Genomic DNA, 18,425 nt, shown 5'->3' on the forward strand with positions numbered 1-18,425 from the left:
CAATGCAGCACTTTAGCACCACACCTAGATAAAGTCTACTGGTTTTTGGCGGGATGTCAAGCCATCTTCAGTAGACATGCCATTTGATGGCTCTCGCCTGTTTGGCGCTAAAGCTGAGTGGCCCTGGAATAGTTTAAGGAAGTAGGGCCATAGAACGTTCCAAATGTTTGTCTGCCACCACCAGATAATTTCACCAACAGTTTTCCCCACTCTTGACGAGGGTTTTCAGTTTCGCCAACACCAGACCCCTCTACCAGGGAGGGCCTGGTCTGGCAGTTTGGGCTGCACTGTTGGTATTGGAGCAGGGTCAAGACTGATTTGCATATGGCTGGGTCCAAACTAAGGTGGTATTGCGTGCAAAATACCAATGGCCTGGGAAGTGGACATTACCAGTGGCTGAGATTAATTCAATCCATAATTGTTTTGCATACTTCCTGTGCCAGCCCAGCAGACATCCAGCCTTTTCATTGCCAAGGTTGCAAACCGGGCATCAGGGACAGCGTACAGATCAGTCTCCCACCCCTCCAGCATTCGCAGCTGCAAAACCACTTTAGTTTGTCCTTTCTGGCACATAGCCCCTCTGCAAGAGGCAAGATCCGATATTTCCTCTAGGGATGGCAAGCCATCACATCAGACAAGTGGGTTCTCAAAATTGTACATTGGGGCTATGCCCTCTCATTTCTTTCTACCCCTACACACCTTCCACCATCATCAGGACAGCTGACGAAGGACCACATGTCGCTCTTGTAGCTTGAAGTTGTCCCTTTTTGGAAAGGGAGCGATAAAGAGGGACCCAGCAGCGTATGTAGGAGGTGGATGTTGCTCCAGCTACTTTCAGGTGCCAAAGAAGGGTGGATGCATTTGTCTTATTTTAGATAATCACCCTCTCTACGCTTTCCTGTGAATGGATAAATTAAAGATGCTCGTGCTAGGCCAGATCCTTTCTGCCACAGACCCGAGAGACTGGATGGTGGTGTTGAGCCTGTAGAATGCTTATTTCTGTATTTACATCCTACAAGTCTGCTCAGAGTGAGCTAGGAGCATTTCAGTTTGCAGTGCTCCTTTTAGGCTTCACAAGTAACCCTCAGGAGTTCATGAAAGTGATGGCGGTGGTCGCATTACACCTTTAGAGGTTTGGAGGGCCAGTCTTCTCCTACCTTAACGACTGGCTGAGAAAGGCAGACTTGTACCTGATAGCTGTCCACCTCCAGACGACAGCGAAACTCGACATATCATCGAGGTTCACTATCAATTTGCCGAAGTCACAACTGACTCTTTCAGAGTCACTCCCTTTCATCAGAGCCATTCTTGATGTGGTATGGTTTTGCACCTTTCTCCTGGAGTGTAGAGACTAGGACAGTCAGGCTATGATTACAATATTTATTCATCTGTCCTGGATCTCAGTGAGGCTGCTGGGATTGTTGGCATCCTGTGTCCTGCTGGTGAAGGATGCCAGATGGCATGTGCAGACTTTGCTGTGGGTCCGGAGGTTCCAGTGGTCATAGGGCAAGTTGAATCTGTCAGATTCTATCCAGATTTTAGAGGAGACTGCAAAAGTCCTGCACTTGTGGTTGCTGGACTGTGATTGGGTCAGTGGCAGACCCCTCACGCTACCTAGGTTTGTTAGTGGACAAATGCATTGCTTCTGGGTTGGGAGGCCTTTGAGGAGAGATGGAGATAAGAGGACTCTGGTGTCTGACGAAAACTTGCTTCCAGATCAATTTGCCAGACCTGTGGATGAGCTGCTTGGCACTGAAGATATTCCTGCCCACCATCAAAGGGAGGCTGGTACAGGTGCCCACGGACAACACCGATGTGGTCCTACAACAAACCTGGCAGTTTCGGGGGGGGGGGGGTCGCCTTGGGGTTTGTGCCAGGAGGCTTTACATTTGTGAAAGTGGCTGGACTGTCAGGGGATTTCCCTGGTGGTGAACTTCCTGGCAGGATCTCTAAATGTCATGGTAGAAAAACTCAGCCACCGACACCTAGCATACCACGAGTGCCAGTTACACACAAAAGTTGCGCCGGGCACAATCCAAGAATAAGGAGAACCCTAACTTGATCTTTCCACCACTGCTGAGAATGCACAATGTCAACATCTTAACATGATGGAATTTCAAACAGGGTTCTACCTCGGAGAAGCATTCTGACTTGGGTGGATCTGTGGACTCCAGTATCCCTTTGTGTGCATGCCTCACCTTCCTCGAGTTCTGAAGAAGATCAGGAGAGACCAGACCCAAGTAATCCTAATGGCACCCTTGTGGAGAGGAGAGTGTGGTACCCAGAACTCTGATTCATGGGAGGGTCTACTGTCACAGCAGCACGGTAGAATATTGCATGCTAGTCTGTACAATTTGCAACTCCTTGTGTGGAGAATGAGCATTGGCACTTGACTGCATAGGACTTTCCTCCTAAGTGAATTGATGTCATTTTGCCGGCGAGCTTTTGTCTGCAGTATTGCCAACCGTTGGGAACAAAATGTGGGGTTTGTTGCGGCATCTGCCAAATTGATCAATTACAAGCCAAGTTGTCTGAAGTTTTGCTGCTTGTTTTGTACCTGGGCCAGCAAGGCCTTGCTTTGACCACTGTTAAAAAACTGTTTGTCAGCTATTTTAGCTTGTTTGTGATACCCAGATCAGCCTTCTTTATTTAAATCATGTATTGTGCTAAGATTTTTTTAAAGGTTTGCAACACTTATTTCTGCCACAATCCTTTGTATTGCCATGGTGGGACTTGAATTTAGTTCCCACATTTTTGATATGCACCCCCCTTGAACCTCTGCACAGTTGTCCATTAAGGCTTCTGACTTTGAAAATGGTCCTTCTCATCACCATAACATCGTCTAGACATGTTTGCAAGCTGCAGGTTTTTCCTGTCAACCCACCTTATGCACATTCTTTACAGATACGTTGATGTTAAGGACCCAAGCTTCTTTTCCACCAAAAGGGGTCACTTCCTTTCATGTCAGGCCAGCTATCATCCGTCCAGCAGTATTTACTCCACCTCATTTCTCTAAAGAGGGAGAGAGACTCCATATATTGGACTCAAAGAGAGCACTAAGCTTTTATCAATCAATCAAACTGCATTTGTAGAGTGCAGCACGTTCACCTCTAGGGGTATCTTGGCGCTGTGTCTCCATCGAAGAGCCAGGCCTTGAGTCTCTTTCTAAAGTCTGCCAGCCAGGGGGTTGCATGGAGCGGGAGGGGAGGTCATTCCAGGTCTTAGCAGCAATGTAGGAGAAGGAGCGGTCACCGCTGCGACTGCAATGGATGCAGGAGTGTGTGCGAGGGTGAGTGAAGAGGAGTACAGGTGTCTAGCAGGTTGGTAGAAACTCAGTGGAAGGTTGAGGTAGGCAGGTCCTAGGTTATGGAGGGCTTTGTAGGTGTGTGTGAAGAACTTGAACTAGCATCTTTTCTGGATTGGGAGGCAGTGGAAGTCTCTCAGGTGGGGGGCGATATGTGTTTGTTTGGAAAGGTCCAGGATGGGTCTGGCTGCAGCATTCTGTATGGCTGGAGTCTTCAGAGGAGCTGGGTGGAGATGCTGGCATAGAGGGTGTTGCCGTAGTTGAGGCGACTGGCGATGAGGTCCTGAGTTACGGGCTTTCTGGTATTGGTTGGGATCCATCTGAAAATTCTGCAAAGCATGCGTAGTGTGTGACAGCAGGAGGAGGCGACTGCATTTATTTGTCGTTTCATGGTGAGTTGGCTGTCCAGGATGATGCAGAGGGTGCATGCGTGGTAGGCCGGTATGGATGTGGGTCTAAGTTCTGCAGGCCACCAGCTTTGGTCCCAAGTGGAGGTGTTCTTCCCAAAGATCAGTACTTCATTTTTGTTGGAGTTGAGCTGGAGGCAGTTGTCTCTCATCAATTCGGCTACGTTGGTCATGGTGTTGCAGAAGTTGGTTTTGGCATTGGATGGGTGCTCTGTGAGCGATAGGATCAGTTGAGTGTCATTTGCTTAGGATATTATGCTGATTCTGTGGGATCTGACGACGTCTGCGAGGAGGGTAATGTAGATGTTGAGCAGGGTGGGGCTGAGGGATGATCCTTGTGGTACGCCGCATGTGATGTCTTTGGGTGCGGAGGTGAAGGGAGGCAGTCAGATGCTCTTTGCGCGCCTTGTGAGGAAGAAGGCGATCCACTTGATGGCATCTTGCTGTATGCCTATGTTGAGGAATCTGTTGATGAGGGTGCTGTGGGAGACTGTAAAACCCTGCGGAGAGGTCGAAGAGGATCAGGGCGATGGTTTCTCCACGGTCAAGGAGTGTTCTGATGTCATCTGTGGTGGCAATCAGCGCGGTCTCAGTGCTGTGGTTAGCACAGAATCCTGATTGAGAGGCATTCAGTAGGTGGTTTTGTTCCAGGAATTCAGAGAGCTGCTTTTAAATAGATCGCTCCAAATATTATCAGGTGGATGATCACCTCTTTGTGCAGTTCTCCAGGACAAAAAAGGGCAAGACAGTGCAAAAAAAGAACCATCTCACAAAGAATTGTTCTCTGAATAAATATTTGGTATGCACTGGCTTGGAAGCAGTATCCACAAGGCCTACTGGCTCATTCCACCATAGCAAAAGCTGCTACCATTTCTTTGACATATGTAATGTCTGCCCTTGATATTTGCAACCAGCTTTATGGGCGTCGGTACATATGTTCTCAAAGCTACTTCTGCCTTGATAGTCCGGTCCATCAAGGGAAGTATTTTGTCCACTTGGACCTGCAGAACTTTTTAGTCTGAGCCAATTCACAGACCACCACCTGTGGCGGTTCTGCTATGGTATATATTCACAGGGCAAGGAACCTGTGGTTAGAAGTATCTATGAGAAGAGTAAGTCACTTCCCTTCAGTAACAATCTTTCTAGTAGATACTCCACCTAACTGCAGATTACTCACCGACCCTCCCACCTCATGATTCTGTGAAGTAGATTATTTTTCCATCTAAAAACATCCCAGTTTAGAGATCTTTGTACAGGTCATACTAGACTTGTATCTACGCCAACATCATTTCGTTCTGGAAGTGACGAGCAGTGCCATACAACGCCACCTACCAGCACACAGGACTACTGCTTTAAAGTTTCCATATCCAATATGATACATGGAGAATTACTCGCAAGGTGAGGAATCTGCATTTAGATAGAGTATCCACCAGAAACCTCATTATCAAAGGTAAGTAACGTGTTCATTAGAGCACCTGTGATGTGCATTATTCTCAGTCTTCAGGATCGCGGGGAAAGGAGGTCCGATCCTTTTAAGGGCATCTAGTCATCCCATGGACCTGAAAAAGGCAAGCCTACCAGCAAGGGAAACTAATTTAAAAGGATTAGGACAGATGCATCATTTTCTAATGAAGAATGTAGCCACTATCAAAGCACTAAGCTATTCTAGTGAGGGCAATGGAAGACACAATGGTCTGCTTGAATCCTAAGTGCTGCCCACAAATGGATGAGACTGAAAATCACATCAAATCCAGAAACTCCAGATGGGCATTTATGTGAGCAGAACTTAATTTCCATAATTCTAATTTAGTTTGAAGGGGATATTGAGTGGAACGTCTCAGTGATATTTTGTGCTCATTTAACAGCTTCCTATGACACAATAATAGCTGACAAAGACTGGTTCACACAAGTTGTGACTGATGTAGCTATCTGAAAATAAGTTATAATGGGTGTGCAATCCCTTAGGGATGTATTTGACACAGAATGGCCAATACATGTGATCCCTGCCCCTTGCAAAAATCAAATACACTATAGGTGATGGTAGGAATACTTGCAAATAGTTTAACTACTGGCAATCACTCTTTGTAGTATTCTAACCCATCACTTTCCTTTTTTCCCACCATGTCACCTCAGATTAGACCCAGCCATATGCAAATCACCCTTGGTTCTGCTCCACTAGGAACAGTCAAGTCCGGTCTTCTCTGAACCGGAACACAGGCAGCCCGAGACCGGTTTCGGCCCGTTTGTGACCCTTCAGTTGGGTACAGTTTGTTCCACTGGCACAGTACACACAAGACCCACTCTCGTTATATCCTTGGCCTCCTAGGACATTACATCAGACACATAAACGTTGTTGGCAGAAATGTTTTTAAATAGTCTAACCACTTGCAATTGCTCTCAGGAGCTTTCCATCCCATTGATTTCTTTACACAAATCAAGCTGGTTTGAATAGATGATCAGTTCCACCATTTATTCCTTTATGTGATGAACGAAGAAGCCAGCAATGGTATCTTATTGATTGAGAGGCTAAGAGTAATTTATCAAAACTTCTAGATGAGCTACAAATTCAAGGAATATTTACCCTGTGCCTAACCACATTTAATACACTGATATTATCTATTAATTTTGTCTGGTCGTGGGAATGATTTTTAGACTATGAGAAATTGAACCAACACTGAAGGATATCCAGTTCAGAATTCTCGCAGTATAGTCCTAATAACATAGATTGTATGAAAAATGTATAAAAGACAAATTAGATTATTATACCTGTTCTTCCAAGGAAAGGGACAATCTTTTGAAGAATGCGATACAGAATTGCAGATTAGTGAATGAGCTAGTGCAACACCTGCCTCTCCCTCATTGGGGCTTTTTCACGACAAATTCAGCAGTCGCTATTGGACACCTGAACTAACAACATTTGAAGCCTTTATTAGACAATATGATGGGACAACAGGAATAGTGTCTAATATCTAAATTATATTGCACACAAGGAGACCTGTTGGGAGGAGAAAATATCAGGGAAGCTGGGAAGGCTACATACAGGAGAGGGATTGGGTTACATTGTGGCATGATATTCCTAGTACAGTCGGGTATTCCATGCAGAGAATCCAATTACAATATAATGTACCAGTGATACCTCTCCCAGAGCCTTTACAGGCCCCAGACTAATGCTGTAGGTATTCTAAGGGGCTGGGCTCCTTCACACAAGTATGATGGGGTGCCACTGAGGAATCTTTTTCATATTTCAACTAAATTGTGCATTAATAGAAGTTGTTCCGGATCTCAGTTTTCACATGAATCTTGACATAGAACTAATGCAGTTGAAACAAACTCATTGCGATATGTTTTAAGTGCGGTTTTTTTCTGCCTTAAGCTACCTATGCCTCCGTTAGGCCTCAACGCCATATTTGTTTAAAATGGATGATGTATCATGATGTTTATTCTGTTTTTCTATTCCTCGCTTGACTCTGCATTTAGCACGATGCACTCAGTTTATTTTGTAGGATGTAATATTCTTGAAGAACTCGCTGGAGGAAGTGTTTTTAATACTTTCAAGGCTCTTCCTGCTTTCACACTGTACTGCATTCATTCACATTTTTTTCTGCTGTTTGTTACTAGTTTGGTCTAACACCTCCGGATAACATTCGGTCAGAAGGGTTGATTCAATATTCATGTAGTAGGTTAGTGCATAGATGGTAGGGTTATACGGCATTTTCCAAAATCTGAATTATGACTTATTATAGTATTCGCCCCATGCTGACTTTGCAGTTTCAAGGACAACCTTTGATGAAAGAGGCTATATAAACCCTTGAATTTGGGAGTGAGCCATGGTCTTTTTGGTCTCTACTAGGGACACTGCTCAATTTACTGTTGATTTGCTGCAAATTTTGATTCTTGTTGTGTTTTCCGGATTTTTGTTCATTTTGTTATTCTGTATCTGAAAGCCTTCATGGTAAATGGCTTTTGTGCATTTTAATGAGATTTATGCTGCATTGGCATTTCTAGAATTTCTGTATTGCATTTGTCATAAACTTTCATGGTTTCCTCTACTTCCTGATCTCAAACTCCTTCTTTCAACCAGTCCTGTGTTTTTGACTGTTTTTTTTTTCTTTTTTTTTTTTTAAATGCTGGGCACATTGCCTCACACACTTTGAAGTTACCATCGTCCTCGGCCTTCACTATCTGGGCGCGCCGCTGACAGGTAGATTATCTAAGCGCTACCCACCCACACCTCCAAATTCAGAAACTCTGGAAGGAATTTTTGGGCCATAACAAAGTGTTACGTTTTCAATGGCTGAACATGGTGACACCGGGGCTTTTGCCATTGCTCACGCTGAGTACATCCAAAATGCTGAAAGATGCAGGTGGCGCCCACGATGGCTACATAAGTGATGGTAACTCATGGCAATGGAGAAACTGAGATATGACTTGGCTGCAGGTTCCAACGCAAAATGTCTGAAAATGTGGCCTTTACTAAAATACTTCTGGTGTTTAGAACACCCCTACACTAATAGTATAAAAGCGCTGGATAGTTCTGATAAAACAACGTTATTAAATTAACAAAACCAGAAGGTCCATGTGCTGTCACTAGGCGATAATTTGACATTTTCGCGTTCCGCAGAGAGCGCGAAAATGTCAAAATTTCCGCATTCCGCAGCTTAGCGATAATTTGTTTCTTGCTTGCCCTGTAAAATAATACATTCTCGCGCGCGCGTGATCGCCTTACCTGAATCCCCACGTTCGCCGACAAGTTTTCCCGATCCGGTCGCGTTCTCCACGAGATGTTGGATTATTGGTAGCCATTTGCGCTGTCTTGCGACAGTTCGTGGTCGTAGTAATGTCATTGGTCGCGCTATCACGTCTTTCTTCTCGCGATCATGCACCGCGAGAAGAGTGAAAACAAGATGGCCGTGCCCGCGAGTAACCGCATGGGTAAGTTGGCGAGCCGCGACCACGCAGGAAATACCGCGAACGGGCGGGAAAAAAACTTCTGCATCTTCGCGATATTTCCGCGTGTTTGCGGAGATTTTTAACATTTTCCCGATAATTTGCGAAAGTCACTTTCGCAAATTCCGCCCACCCCTAGCTGTCACTGCCCAGGGGCCGTAATTTGAAGGTTGCAAGGAGTGGAGAGGCTGCCTCGAGACCTAAATCAGTGGGGTGCACTTATTCGATAGCCCAGTTTGGGGGCGGTTGTGGGAGGGGTGTTACTGTTAAACATATGTTACACGCTGGTGGAGCGATGCCCAAGCATCTTCTTTTCTTCGACACAAGAAAAAAGATGTAACCATAAAAAATCAAATGTATTTTAAATGTTTTATCTCCCAACAGATTCTCTCATCAGCAATGAAAGTTGCTTTTTTGTGCGCAAGAAAATAGATGCAATTCCAACTTTTAATGTAGGCAGTGAAATAAATACTCCTACTTTAAAGAACCTACCTCCGGCCCTGAAGAGTTGAATAATCTTTCTAGAAACATATTTACCTAAATCAAGCCCTGCTTAGCATGATGCTTCTTGGAAATGAAACATTCCCTGAGGCTGTTTCAGCAGCCATGCAGAGTGATTTCAAATGTTTATTTAGTACATTAAAACATGCAATTTACATTTCAGTCAGCGAAGACCTCCATCATGAACGCGTCACGATAAAGGTTTGTGAGTTATCGCCTCTTGCACATGTAAAACTATCTGCTGTTCCAACTCCCTTTGCTGGCAGACTTTCTTTTCCTCTTATTATGACGTGTGCGTTCATTCTTTGCAGTGTTTAAAAGAAAAAGAGAATCCAACGTTTCTTAACCCTGGATATTCTTTTTTCATACAAATCTGCTGTCCTCTCGTCAGTGTTTTTAACTCTTGCATTTTCAATTATCTTAGAAAGCGGCTTTGTTTTATCAGTTGTTGTATAAATGTTAAAAAAATTATTGTATCCCTACTGCGTACAACGTGTATTTACTTTAAAAATGTTGAACTGTGTCTCCCATCTCTGCTCTTTGTTGTTGTTTGGCACTTCACTTTATACATTTTTTGTCTGTGATATTCCCAGAACACTTAGAGTAATGGGTCCTGCTCTTTCAAAGAAAGGTCTTCTTATACTTAAGTAGTCATCCTGAATCTGCCAGTTATTCAAGGTGCTAGATGTTGCCATGCTAACCTGCCTCTTGGCTGCTGGCTCACAGAACAATCACTTTTGTCTAGGCCTGGATGGAGTTCCGCTATGCGGAACTCTGCAAAGTGACCATAAAACTCCACTGTGCTACGCGCAGTTCTGCAATTTGTGAAGTGTATTATGTTACACCTTTCGTGCTGAGTTTTAGCACCGGGCATTTCTCCTGTGCTGTAAAATCAGAGCAAACGACATTACATGCAACGCAAGAGGACGCAGCTTTTTTCTGCCCCTTGAGTAGATGTTCTACTCGAGTGGCACCTTCCTCAATGCAACAGAAGGTTTCTTAACACGAGTGGTACCGACCACCCACATTGAGAAATCTCGCCGGGAGGTGGCCTGGAGTAAGATTTTCTTTGCTCGTCAACAATAAGCGAGGAAAAAACTCCACCCGCAGAGTTTGCGCACTACACGTGTGGAGTGGGAAAAACTACAAACTCCATGAGCGGAGTGGAATTTCACACCCAGGCCCACTGTTAGCAGAGGGTATCTGAGCAGAGCAGACAGTTTGTACTTGAGTTGCTAGCTGCCACTTAGCCAAAGCTTTTTCCTTTGTATTATTTACTGCTGATTGATAAATTGCTTATTTCAGCTTTTCTTTGCTGCCCACTGGACTTTTAATAAGCCCTCTATGCTGTGGCCAGGAGTCTTTATAGTGTGCCCAGACTTGGGGATGTGTGTGTGGTCCGTCAATGGCAGAGCTATCAGTGAGTACCTTTAGCGAAGACTATTTTTATGAGGCTAGCTGAGTTCAGTTTAACATGGATTGCTCTGCTAGCCTGTGGCAATCACTCATGCATTTCTTTTTGATGAATTATCAACTAGTGTCACCAGCTATTTTTGTTGGTGTCACTGAAGGGACACAAGTGCTAAGGTCGAATTTTCAGCTTCAGTCTGCTTCGCCATGCTGCCAAATCCCCAAGTAGAATCACAGATAAAAGCTTGCTACTCTATCTTAAACTGCCTTCCCACTGAACTCCACCACTGCCATTAAACCTTCTGTGTCCTGTCTTAGTTGTTGACCTGGGTTCCATGATTAACCGCGAGTCTCATGAGCGACGGTGTACAAGGTCAAGTAGCGCGCCGCAATAACAAAGTGGCCTTGCATTAGAGGCGACAGGCAGGAGAGTGCATAAAGCAGAAACTCTGGTTCTAAGCTTCTCATGGCATAACAGCTAGGTCTTAAAATGGCCCGGCGCTGTTGCGAATCGTTTTGTGGTAGTCATTCTTGCCAAACTTGACTTTAAGAGAAACGTTTTAGTGAGAGCAATACAGCAAATATATATGTTAGAACAATATTTTATTTTTTATTTCAATGTTTTTATAACACATTCATACAAACCAGGCATGCTACTGAGCACCACGGACATCCAGGAAGGAAAGAAGAGCGGGCAATGTGGCTGTTATAGTCCTAAAGATGACCCGCTTGGAGAAAGAGTTGCTTTTGAAAAGAGCTTATGTTGATATTATTGTAGAGATGCAGTGGAATGCAGGTCCAGAGGGAGAAGCCTTGATGGTGCAAAGATCTTCCTCCACACCGTTTCAGTTGTGTAACCTAATCTTGTATATCAGTAGAGGGAGAGTACTGTACTGTATATGTCACAAGCTCTGCATAGTTACAGAGACACAATATAAATAAATTCAACTTCCGGATGGCATAATGCAACTCCGTTCCCCAGATAGCACTAGTAATTAATATCCACTGCATTCTAAAAGGTATAATTGCAGAATATGGAATTTAGAGCAATTGATTGCTGATGCTGTGTTGGTGATTGAAAGTGCCACTTATCAACTATGCAAATTAATGTCTGGATATAGCAAGCAAGCATTTCAGTTAGGTATAATGTACAAAGTGCAGCAAAACAAACTTAATTGCGATTTATCAGTCACACACAAATGTTGTGTAATCGCGGATAAAGGCCCCATCAAGAAGATCCAGATAAGGCTTATTTACCAGGAAGGATCTCCCTTTCACATAGCACAAGCACTGCTTTAGAACATTTTCCTATTCATGGAAATATATTTTATAAGACTACTTGCTGCATCCATCGAGGTAAATCCAGTGGCTACTTGCGGGTGCAAGGGAGATGCACACATCTTCCTTGATACAGACAAACTCAAAAAAGATCACTTCTCATAATACAGTTATTTCAGTCTCCCACTCGAGCTTCTTCTCATCACTTCAATCTTATCTCTAAATATTTTTCCTCTCTCCTCCCTTCATTCTCATCTCTTTCCCTGTGTGGAAGACCACCCTTTCCGTGTTCCGTAGCCTTTCATCAATGGTTCTGACCACTTAAAACAATGTATCTCTCGCTTGATCCATTTCAGACATATCACTCTTGCCATTGGCCAGGGATCCCGGCAACGTTCAGTGAACCCAATCTACTTTTACTTATGTTTTCATCTTTCACACACATTTCAATATTTATTCTACCCGGGGTTCTGTCTTGCAGCCTTACCACTCTCAATCCCACCACTTTGATTTGTCACGTGTTCTCCCAGCCCCATTCATCCACCCTGAGCATAACATTGTGTTTGCTTTCCTACCCCTTTAATACCTCAAAATGTAGCTGGCCTTTTGCCCCATGAGATGCTAGACCTTTCTCTGTCCCTGTCTCTCCTCTAGATGCCACCTTCCCTCACTGACTTCATTCATGGCAATCTTTATTCATTCTTTTAAAGTCCTATTTAGTCTCCCCACTATGCATTGGTCTTGGGGTGAGAGAGAGAAACCACTTTGCGTACAGTGCAATTGTTCTCTAGATAATCCCTTCCAAAAACCTAATTACAGTAGATGTGGTATTGCAAAAATTATCCTGTAAGCCTAAAATAAAGTTGGAATTGTGCCTGTTTCCGTGACATGAATCTATGTTGTCCAAGTCAGCTCTTACTCAGGTTGCCTCGAGTAATCCTTGCATGCTGGTTAGTTTTCTCACTCACACAGACTTTTATCACTGTGTACACATTCCAGCCACTTTCTTAGTATCATCTCTACTTCCACTCTTTGCCACCAGTAAGCTTTTCTGACTCCCTCCTTTGGAATGCCATCCCTGTGTGCCTTCCTTTATTAACTTTCATCTCAATTTGGAGGAGCAACCCTATCCGCCCTCTCGATACAAACCAATTTTTCATCCTCTCTTTTTCTCTTACCCCCAGAACCTTTTATTCTCTCATCCTTGGCCATAGGCCACCATTTCTCGACCCATTGTTTTACTTTTCCTGGGTTCTAATATTTTGACTCGTTTCCAATCATTCTTCTCTCTGAGTGGTATCATTGACTATCACCCACACATTAAAGACACTCTCTTCTTGTCCTTTTCTAATTTTGACCAACCATCTACTTTTTACTTAATAAATGTACCTCACCTCTGTTGTGTGCACATGTAAGTGATATACCTCTATACATGTCCTCCTGTAATGTCTTCTACAAACCTCGATATTTCAATCAGTATTCTTTGTTCAGTTAAAAATAAACCATGAAATTCAGAAATATAACATTTTCAACAATTCCTACTAAGTTGTTAAAACATAAACAAGAGTGATGTTAATGCAATCGATTACCTCACAGCCTAATAGCAGCACATTAAAATGACCCACTGAGAAACATAGCTATCAATTCAGAAGTTCTTAAAAAAGGAAGGTTGGGCTACACTGAGAACACTTACAACATCTAAAATGGCAAAACCACAAATCTCTGTCTAGGACCTTTACAAAATTCACAAAAGAGCATAAAATGATTAGTAGTCTGAAGGGACGTGAGGTCACATGTACAAACACTAATATCCTGCATGTCAGTCCACCCCCTTGAAAAGATAATTGTAAATGTATTATTCCCAATCTAAAGACTGGCAATGAATAACACTGCCTAATCATTAACCACCAGAAAGCGATAAGGTTTCATGTTGTCAAAGGTCTTCACAGAAAATGAGATTCAACAGAAAGTAGGCCCTCCTTGGTACCGCCTTATCTGCATTTGCAACCTTCCATGAGGACTGGACATTTTACATGTGTTGTTACACGGTCAGCTTTATCTAGTCTGTGAGCAGTATTTTCTTTAATGATTTTCTCCTATTACACCCAGGATGTGCTTCCCTACAATGCAGCACTTCGCCCGCTTTTATATTTTAATTAGTAGTGGAGGTCCGCTTTAACTATAGCAGCCACGCTTCTTTATTTATTTACTTTGGCAGCACAGTATGCTGTAACTATTGCGGCCACGCTTCGATATTTATTGTATTTTTAGCACGGTCTGCTTTAAGTTTAGCAGCTGGGCTATGAAAATGAAATTTTTTGTTCAGTGAAAGAGCCCCATACCATGCTTTCACTTTCACAATGGACACACCCATTTCTTTAGACGCTGCTCGCCGTATTCAGATTACAGCGAGCCGCGTCTAAACAAAAGGGTTCTGCCGGTATTAAACTGAAACTTCGGCATGGGGCGCTTTTACAAAAAAAAAAACATTTATTTGTGAACTTCACAAACAAGTGCTTTTTTTTGGTAAAAGCATCCCATGCCGTGCTTTCACACTAATGGTGGTCGTGCCACTTTCTTTCGACGCGGCGCACTGTAACCTGAATACGGCGTGCAGTGTCTAAAAAAAGGGGCATGGCCACCATTAAAGTGGTCTCATATTTGTAAGTGTTTTTCCACTTTGTCCTGAAATGAGGACACACTCAGCAGCAGTCAATTCTCTGAATTCCTTCTTTAGAGGAAAACCAGCATTTTGCATTTCCGAACGCGTTTCGAGCCCCAGCTCCTTAATCATATGCGGTGCTGAAGCCTTGCAGACGCTCTCAAATACACCTTTATCTGCATGCTGAAAAATTCCATTGCCCTCCGGTGGGCCTCACAGGTGAGTTTTACTCCTAAAGCAGGCCGGAATCTGTAGTGTGTTTAAACAAATGCTATCCCTTCAGTGGGTTCTGCATTGTAACAGTAGTTTTATATCCATATTTCAAGCCCTCCAGTGGGACTCCAAAAGCAACTAGCTTGGTTTGATTAACAAAATGCTGTTTGTGTATATATATATATATATATATACATACATATATACATACACACATTTGTTTTAGATGAGCAAATAAACAGATGGATATTTGGTCATGTGAACATGGAAATCACAAAGTTTGCTTGGTGTGCAGTTTCCAGGCTTATTTCTGTAAACGCTTGTGAAATCCTGAAAAGCTGAAAAACGGTACTCCCTTTGATGACATCCTAAAAGAATTCTTAAGAACTCAACTGTTAGTATTTTTTCATGTTGCTCATAATGATTCCCATTTAGGTATTACACCGATTTTATACCAACGATTTATTTTTATTTTTTATTTTATAGATATTGGCATGCATCAAAAATGTTTTACTAAATGATACAACAGATGGTATTTAAAGTTGGCAATAGTTTGCAAAACGTTTTCTTTCAAGTTGCACTTTTTTCTGTATGTTTCATTTTGAAAGCAATCCTAATCATGCTTTTATACATATTTAATTTACTTGTGTTCAATCAGGGAGCATCAAGTTGTGAAGTTTTGCAAGTATGTGTAGGTGCTTTTATACTGGTAGCACTGACTGTACTGCAAGCGGAACTTACAGCTAACTGCATTTTCTTAGATTGCTCGCTGGGATAGTAAAGCCTTTGTATTAATGAAATCGTAAACTGTTCTTTTGAAATCTGTATTAAAAATGGAGCTATGTTCATGGGATGTGGGCACTTACTTTAATTGTGCCTGCCGCTTGGTTTCCCTCCCATTACCTTTGCAGTAAAGCAGATGTAAATTTGGTAACAAATGACTTTATCATGAATACTCTCGATAATCTTACCGTTGTGATAAAGAAATACTGTTAGTAATTAATTTAACATTACACCAGGCCTGTCGACACCTATTAATGTATTCAGTATGTACTGTAGAGATCCTTAATGTGTTAGAATACATGTCTTAAGTTCATGGAATTCGCCAATTTCTCTGTCATTGTGTCACAAACGTGGAATTTTGCTGCTAAGTTTTTTGTCATTCATTTTTTGTTTAAATGTTTTTTTTTCAGACCTATCTAAAACTGCTTATTAAAGAAAGTTTCTGATCAAGGGATCTAAATCAATTGAACATTCTTTTTATTTTTAGGCGGAGTTTTCTCATCTCAAAGAATTCTCAAGTCTTTCACCTATCCCGGGGTTCACCAAGTGGCTACTGGGTGTCCTGGCATCCCTGAAGAAGGATGTGGGTAGAAGCGAGCTATTCATGGACTCAGAATTCAAGGAAATCTCAGACATAACTGGGCAGCCCATCACTGAGACTCTAAAGCGTCTAATTGCGAGTAATGAATGGATGAGGTCAGAAAGACTAATAAAAGCCCTTGAGTCGCCTCTGATGAGACTGTGCGCCTGGTATTTATACGGAGAGAAGCTCCGCGGATTTGCCTTAAATCCAGTGGCTAATTTTCACCTTCAGAATGGAGCTGTGTTGTGGCGAATAAACTGGATGGCAGACACAAGCCCGCGGGGCGTGACGGCTTCCTGCGGGATGATGGTAAATTATCGCTACTTCATCGATGACACCAGCAGCAACAGTGAGCGATACCTGCGCACCAAACACATAGAAGCTTCGGAACAGGTCCTCAACCTGGTCTCTCAATTTCAGACAAACAGCAGACTTTGAGTGAAGAAACAGCTGCATGAAAAGAGCAAGCATTTCAGAAATAATGATGAGTGGTTCCTTTTTTTTGTTGTTTCTTTTAATCTGGACTTTTAAATAGAGAACAAATGTATTTTTGCCTCTGGGTTGCAATAGATTATTCAAGTAAATTAAAGGAAAATTAAAGCTGAGACTATTAACTATTGAAAGTCCAACATCGGTGAACACACTGGACTGTGTTAGAAAAAAAGCAAAGCCCTAGAAAGTTTTTGATGAACTGTGGCCAGGGCTCACTCTAGCTCTGCAGCAGAGAGGAACCCGTTTTTCAGTGAAGGGGAGACCTGTACTTTAGCAAGGACCCATTCTAGTTCAGCAGTAGAGATGCATCAACCCACACCCCTCATTTGTTGTGTGAAATGAAGCAAAAATAACCCTTAACCTAGAGTTTCACCTATCCGCACATCCAGCTCGGCCTTGATGTACTTCACTCTGCAGTACAATGTCTGCATTATAAAGGTTTGCCCTTGATATCAAGAACTGACAGCTATTCAGTACCCGATGCCAACAGTGGCCGGGTTTCAAAACCACCTCTTCAGTTTTCGCAAGTGAAATGGAGGGCTTCTCCTCGGTTGTTATATTGCATTTTACCCAGTGTGCCACAAGATATGGAATAAAACGCCCCTCTGAATTCATAGAGGTTGGGAATATTTTTTTTAACCCGTTTGATTTGACACTTTAATACCTTTGACAATAAGTCAATGTTTTTGTGATTCTGTAATAGTTTTTTTTATAGATATAAGATCTAGGGGGTAATTAAGCAAGCGAGTGCTCATGTTGACACTGCCTTTTTTTGCTATCCTTGAAAACTAAGCCCAAAGTTCCCTAAAATGTGTGATCTGGCATTGCCATCTTGTCCTGCTAAGAGGCTCCTGTACTCCTGAAGAAGGCATCAGAAGATTGTAGGATCCTCTTTACCGGCCAGAAACACCCTGCACTCGGCATCGGGACAATGAAGAGGTTCAAAGGGCCAAGAGCCTCATTCCCCTGTGATCTTGGGTTTATCCTTGTATGCGTCTTCATATTGGTTTATTGACTCATTTGTTCATAAATAAAATACAATAATCTTTGCTGGTAAATTGTACCAGGAAAGTTAAATGTTCCATGTATTCATTGTTGACATCGTGTTTGTGCTTTTAGATCAGTTAAGTGTGGATTTAAAATATATTTTGTTGAAAACTGAAGGCAGGGAGAAATTCCTTGCTTTTTAGGGGATGGCCTGAAGATGAAGTTGCTGTTTCTAGGCCACCCGGCTTCTATCATCTTTGCAAGGAATCATTCACCAAGTGCTGCTTTCTAAAACAGTTCAAAGTGTGATAGTTTGTCTGTTTAAAAGTACCATATTCTGCATGGTTAATCACCAGTGGTTGTGAGACCCATTCCTTAACTATGAAAAACAGTTCTACAGATATACCACAAATTAACGTGTTTTGCTCGTAAATGTTAATTTTGTCCAGTAATGTTTAACCTTGATTTCCTTTTTATGTCTGATTTGCAGCGTTGGCTACTTGTAAGGCCCCTTGTGTACAATACACAGAGCAGAGGATTTGGTTTTGTTGCCCTTCTGCCATGTATTGTTTTGATCATCCCTTCCAGTCCTTGCTTTCAGACTTTGAAAATCACATATTGGATCAATCCAAAGGTGTATTTCTCATTCTCCATCGTGCTGCTGGACATTGGGTCTATTATTCCACCTCCTAAGATGTACTTCAGTTGTTGTAATGCATAAGGTACGTTGCTATTTGGAGCAAAAACAGAATCTGCCAGGGACTATTTGATGCGCACACAAAAGCCATCTTGAAAAGAATACTTTTCCTACAATACTTAACACATCCCGCATGATATATACATATGCAAAGCATGATG

At 42.6% G+C, this 18,425-nt stretch overlaps 1 protein-coding gene across 2 annotated transcripts in view; it reads left to right on the forward strand.

Annotated features, from left to right (window-relative positions):
• The window catches only part of MLYCD (malonyl-CoA decarboxylase), a 470,115-nt gene extending 452,451 nt beyond the window's left edge, over nucleotides 1-17,664 (forward strand). For both annotated transcript variants that reach the window (XM_085637829.1, XM_085637830.1), the window contains one exon: nucleotides 15,993-17,664. In XM_085637829.1, coding sequence (XP_085493955.1) covers nucleotides 15,993-16,526 — 534 coding nt within the window. In that variant the 3' untranslated portion in view covers nucleotides 16,527-17,664. The remainder of the gene's footprint in view (nucleotides 1-15,992) is intronic.
• Nucleotides 17,665-18,425: the final 761 nt, after the last annotated feature.

Source organism: Triturus cristatus, chromosome 12 (genome assembly GCF_964204655.1).
Source record: "Triturus cristatus chromosome 12, aTriCri1.1, whole genome shotgun sequence".
NCBI lineage: Eukaryota > Metazoa > Chordata > Amphibia > Caudata > Salamandridae > Triturus > Triturus cristatus.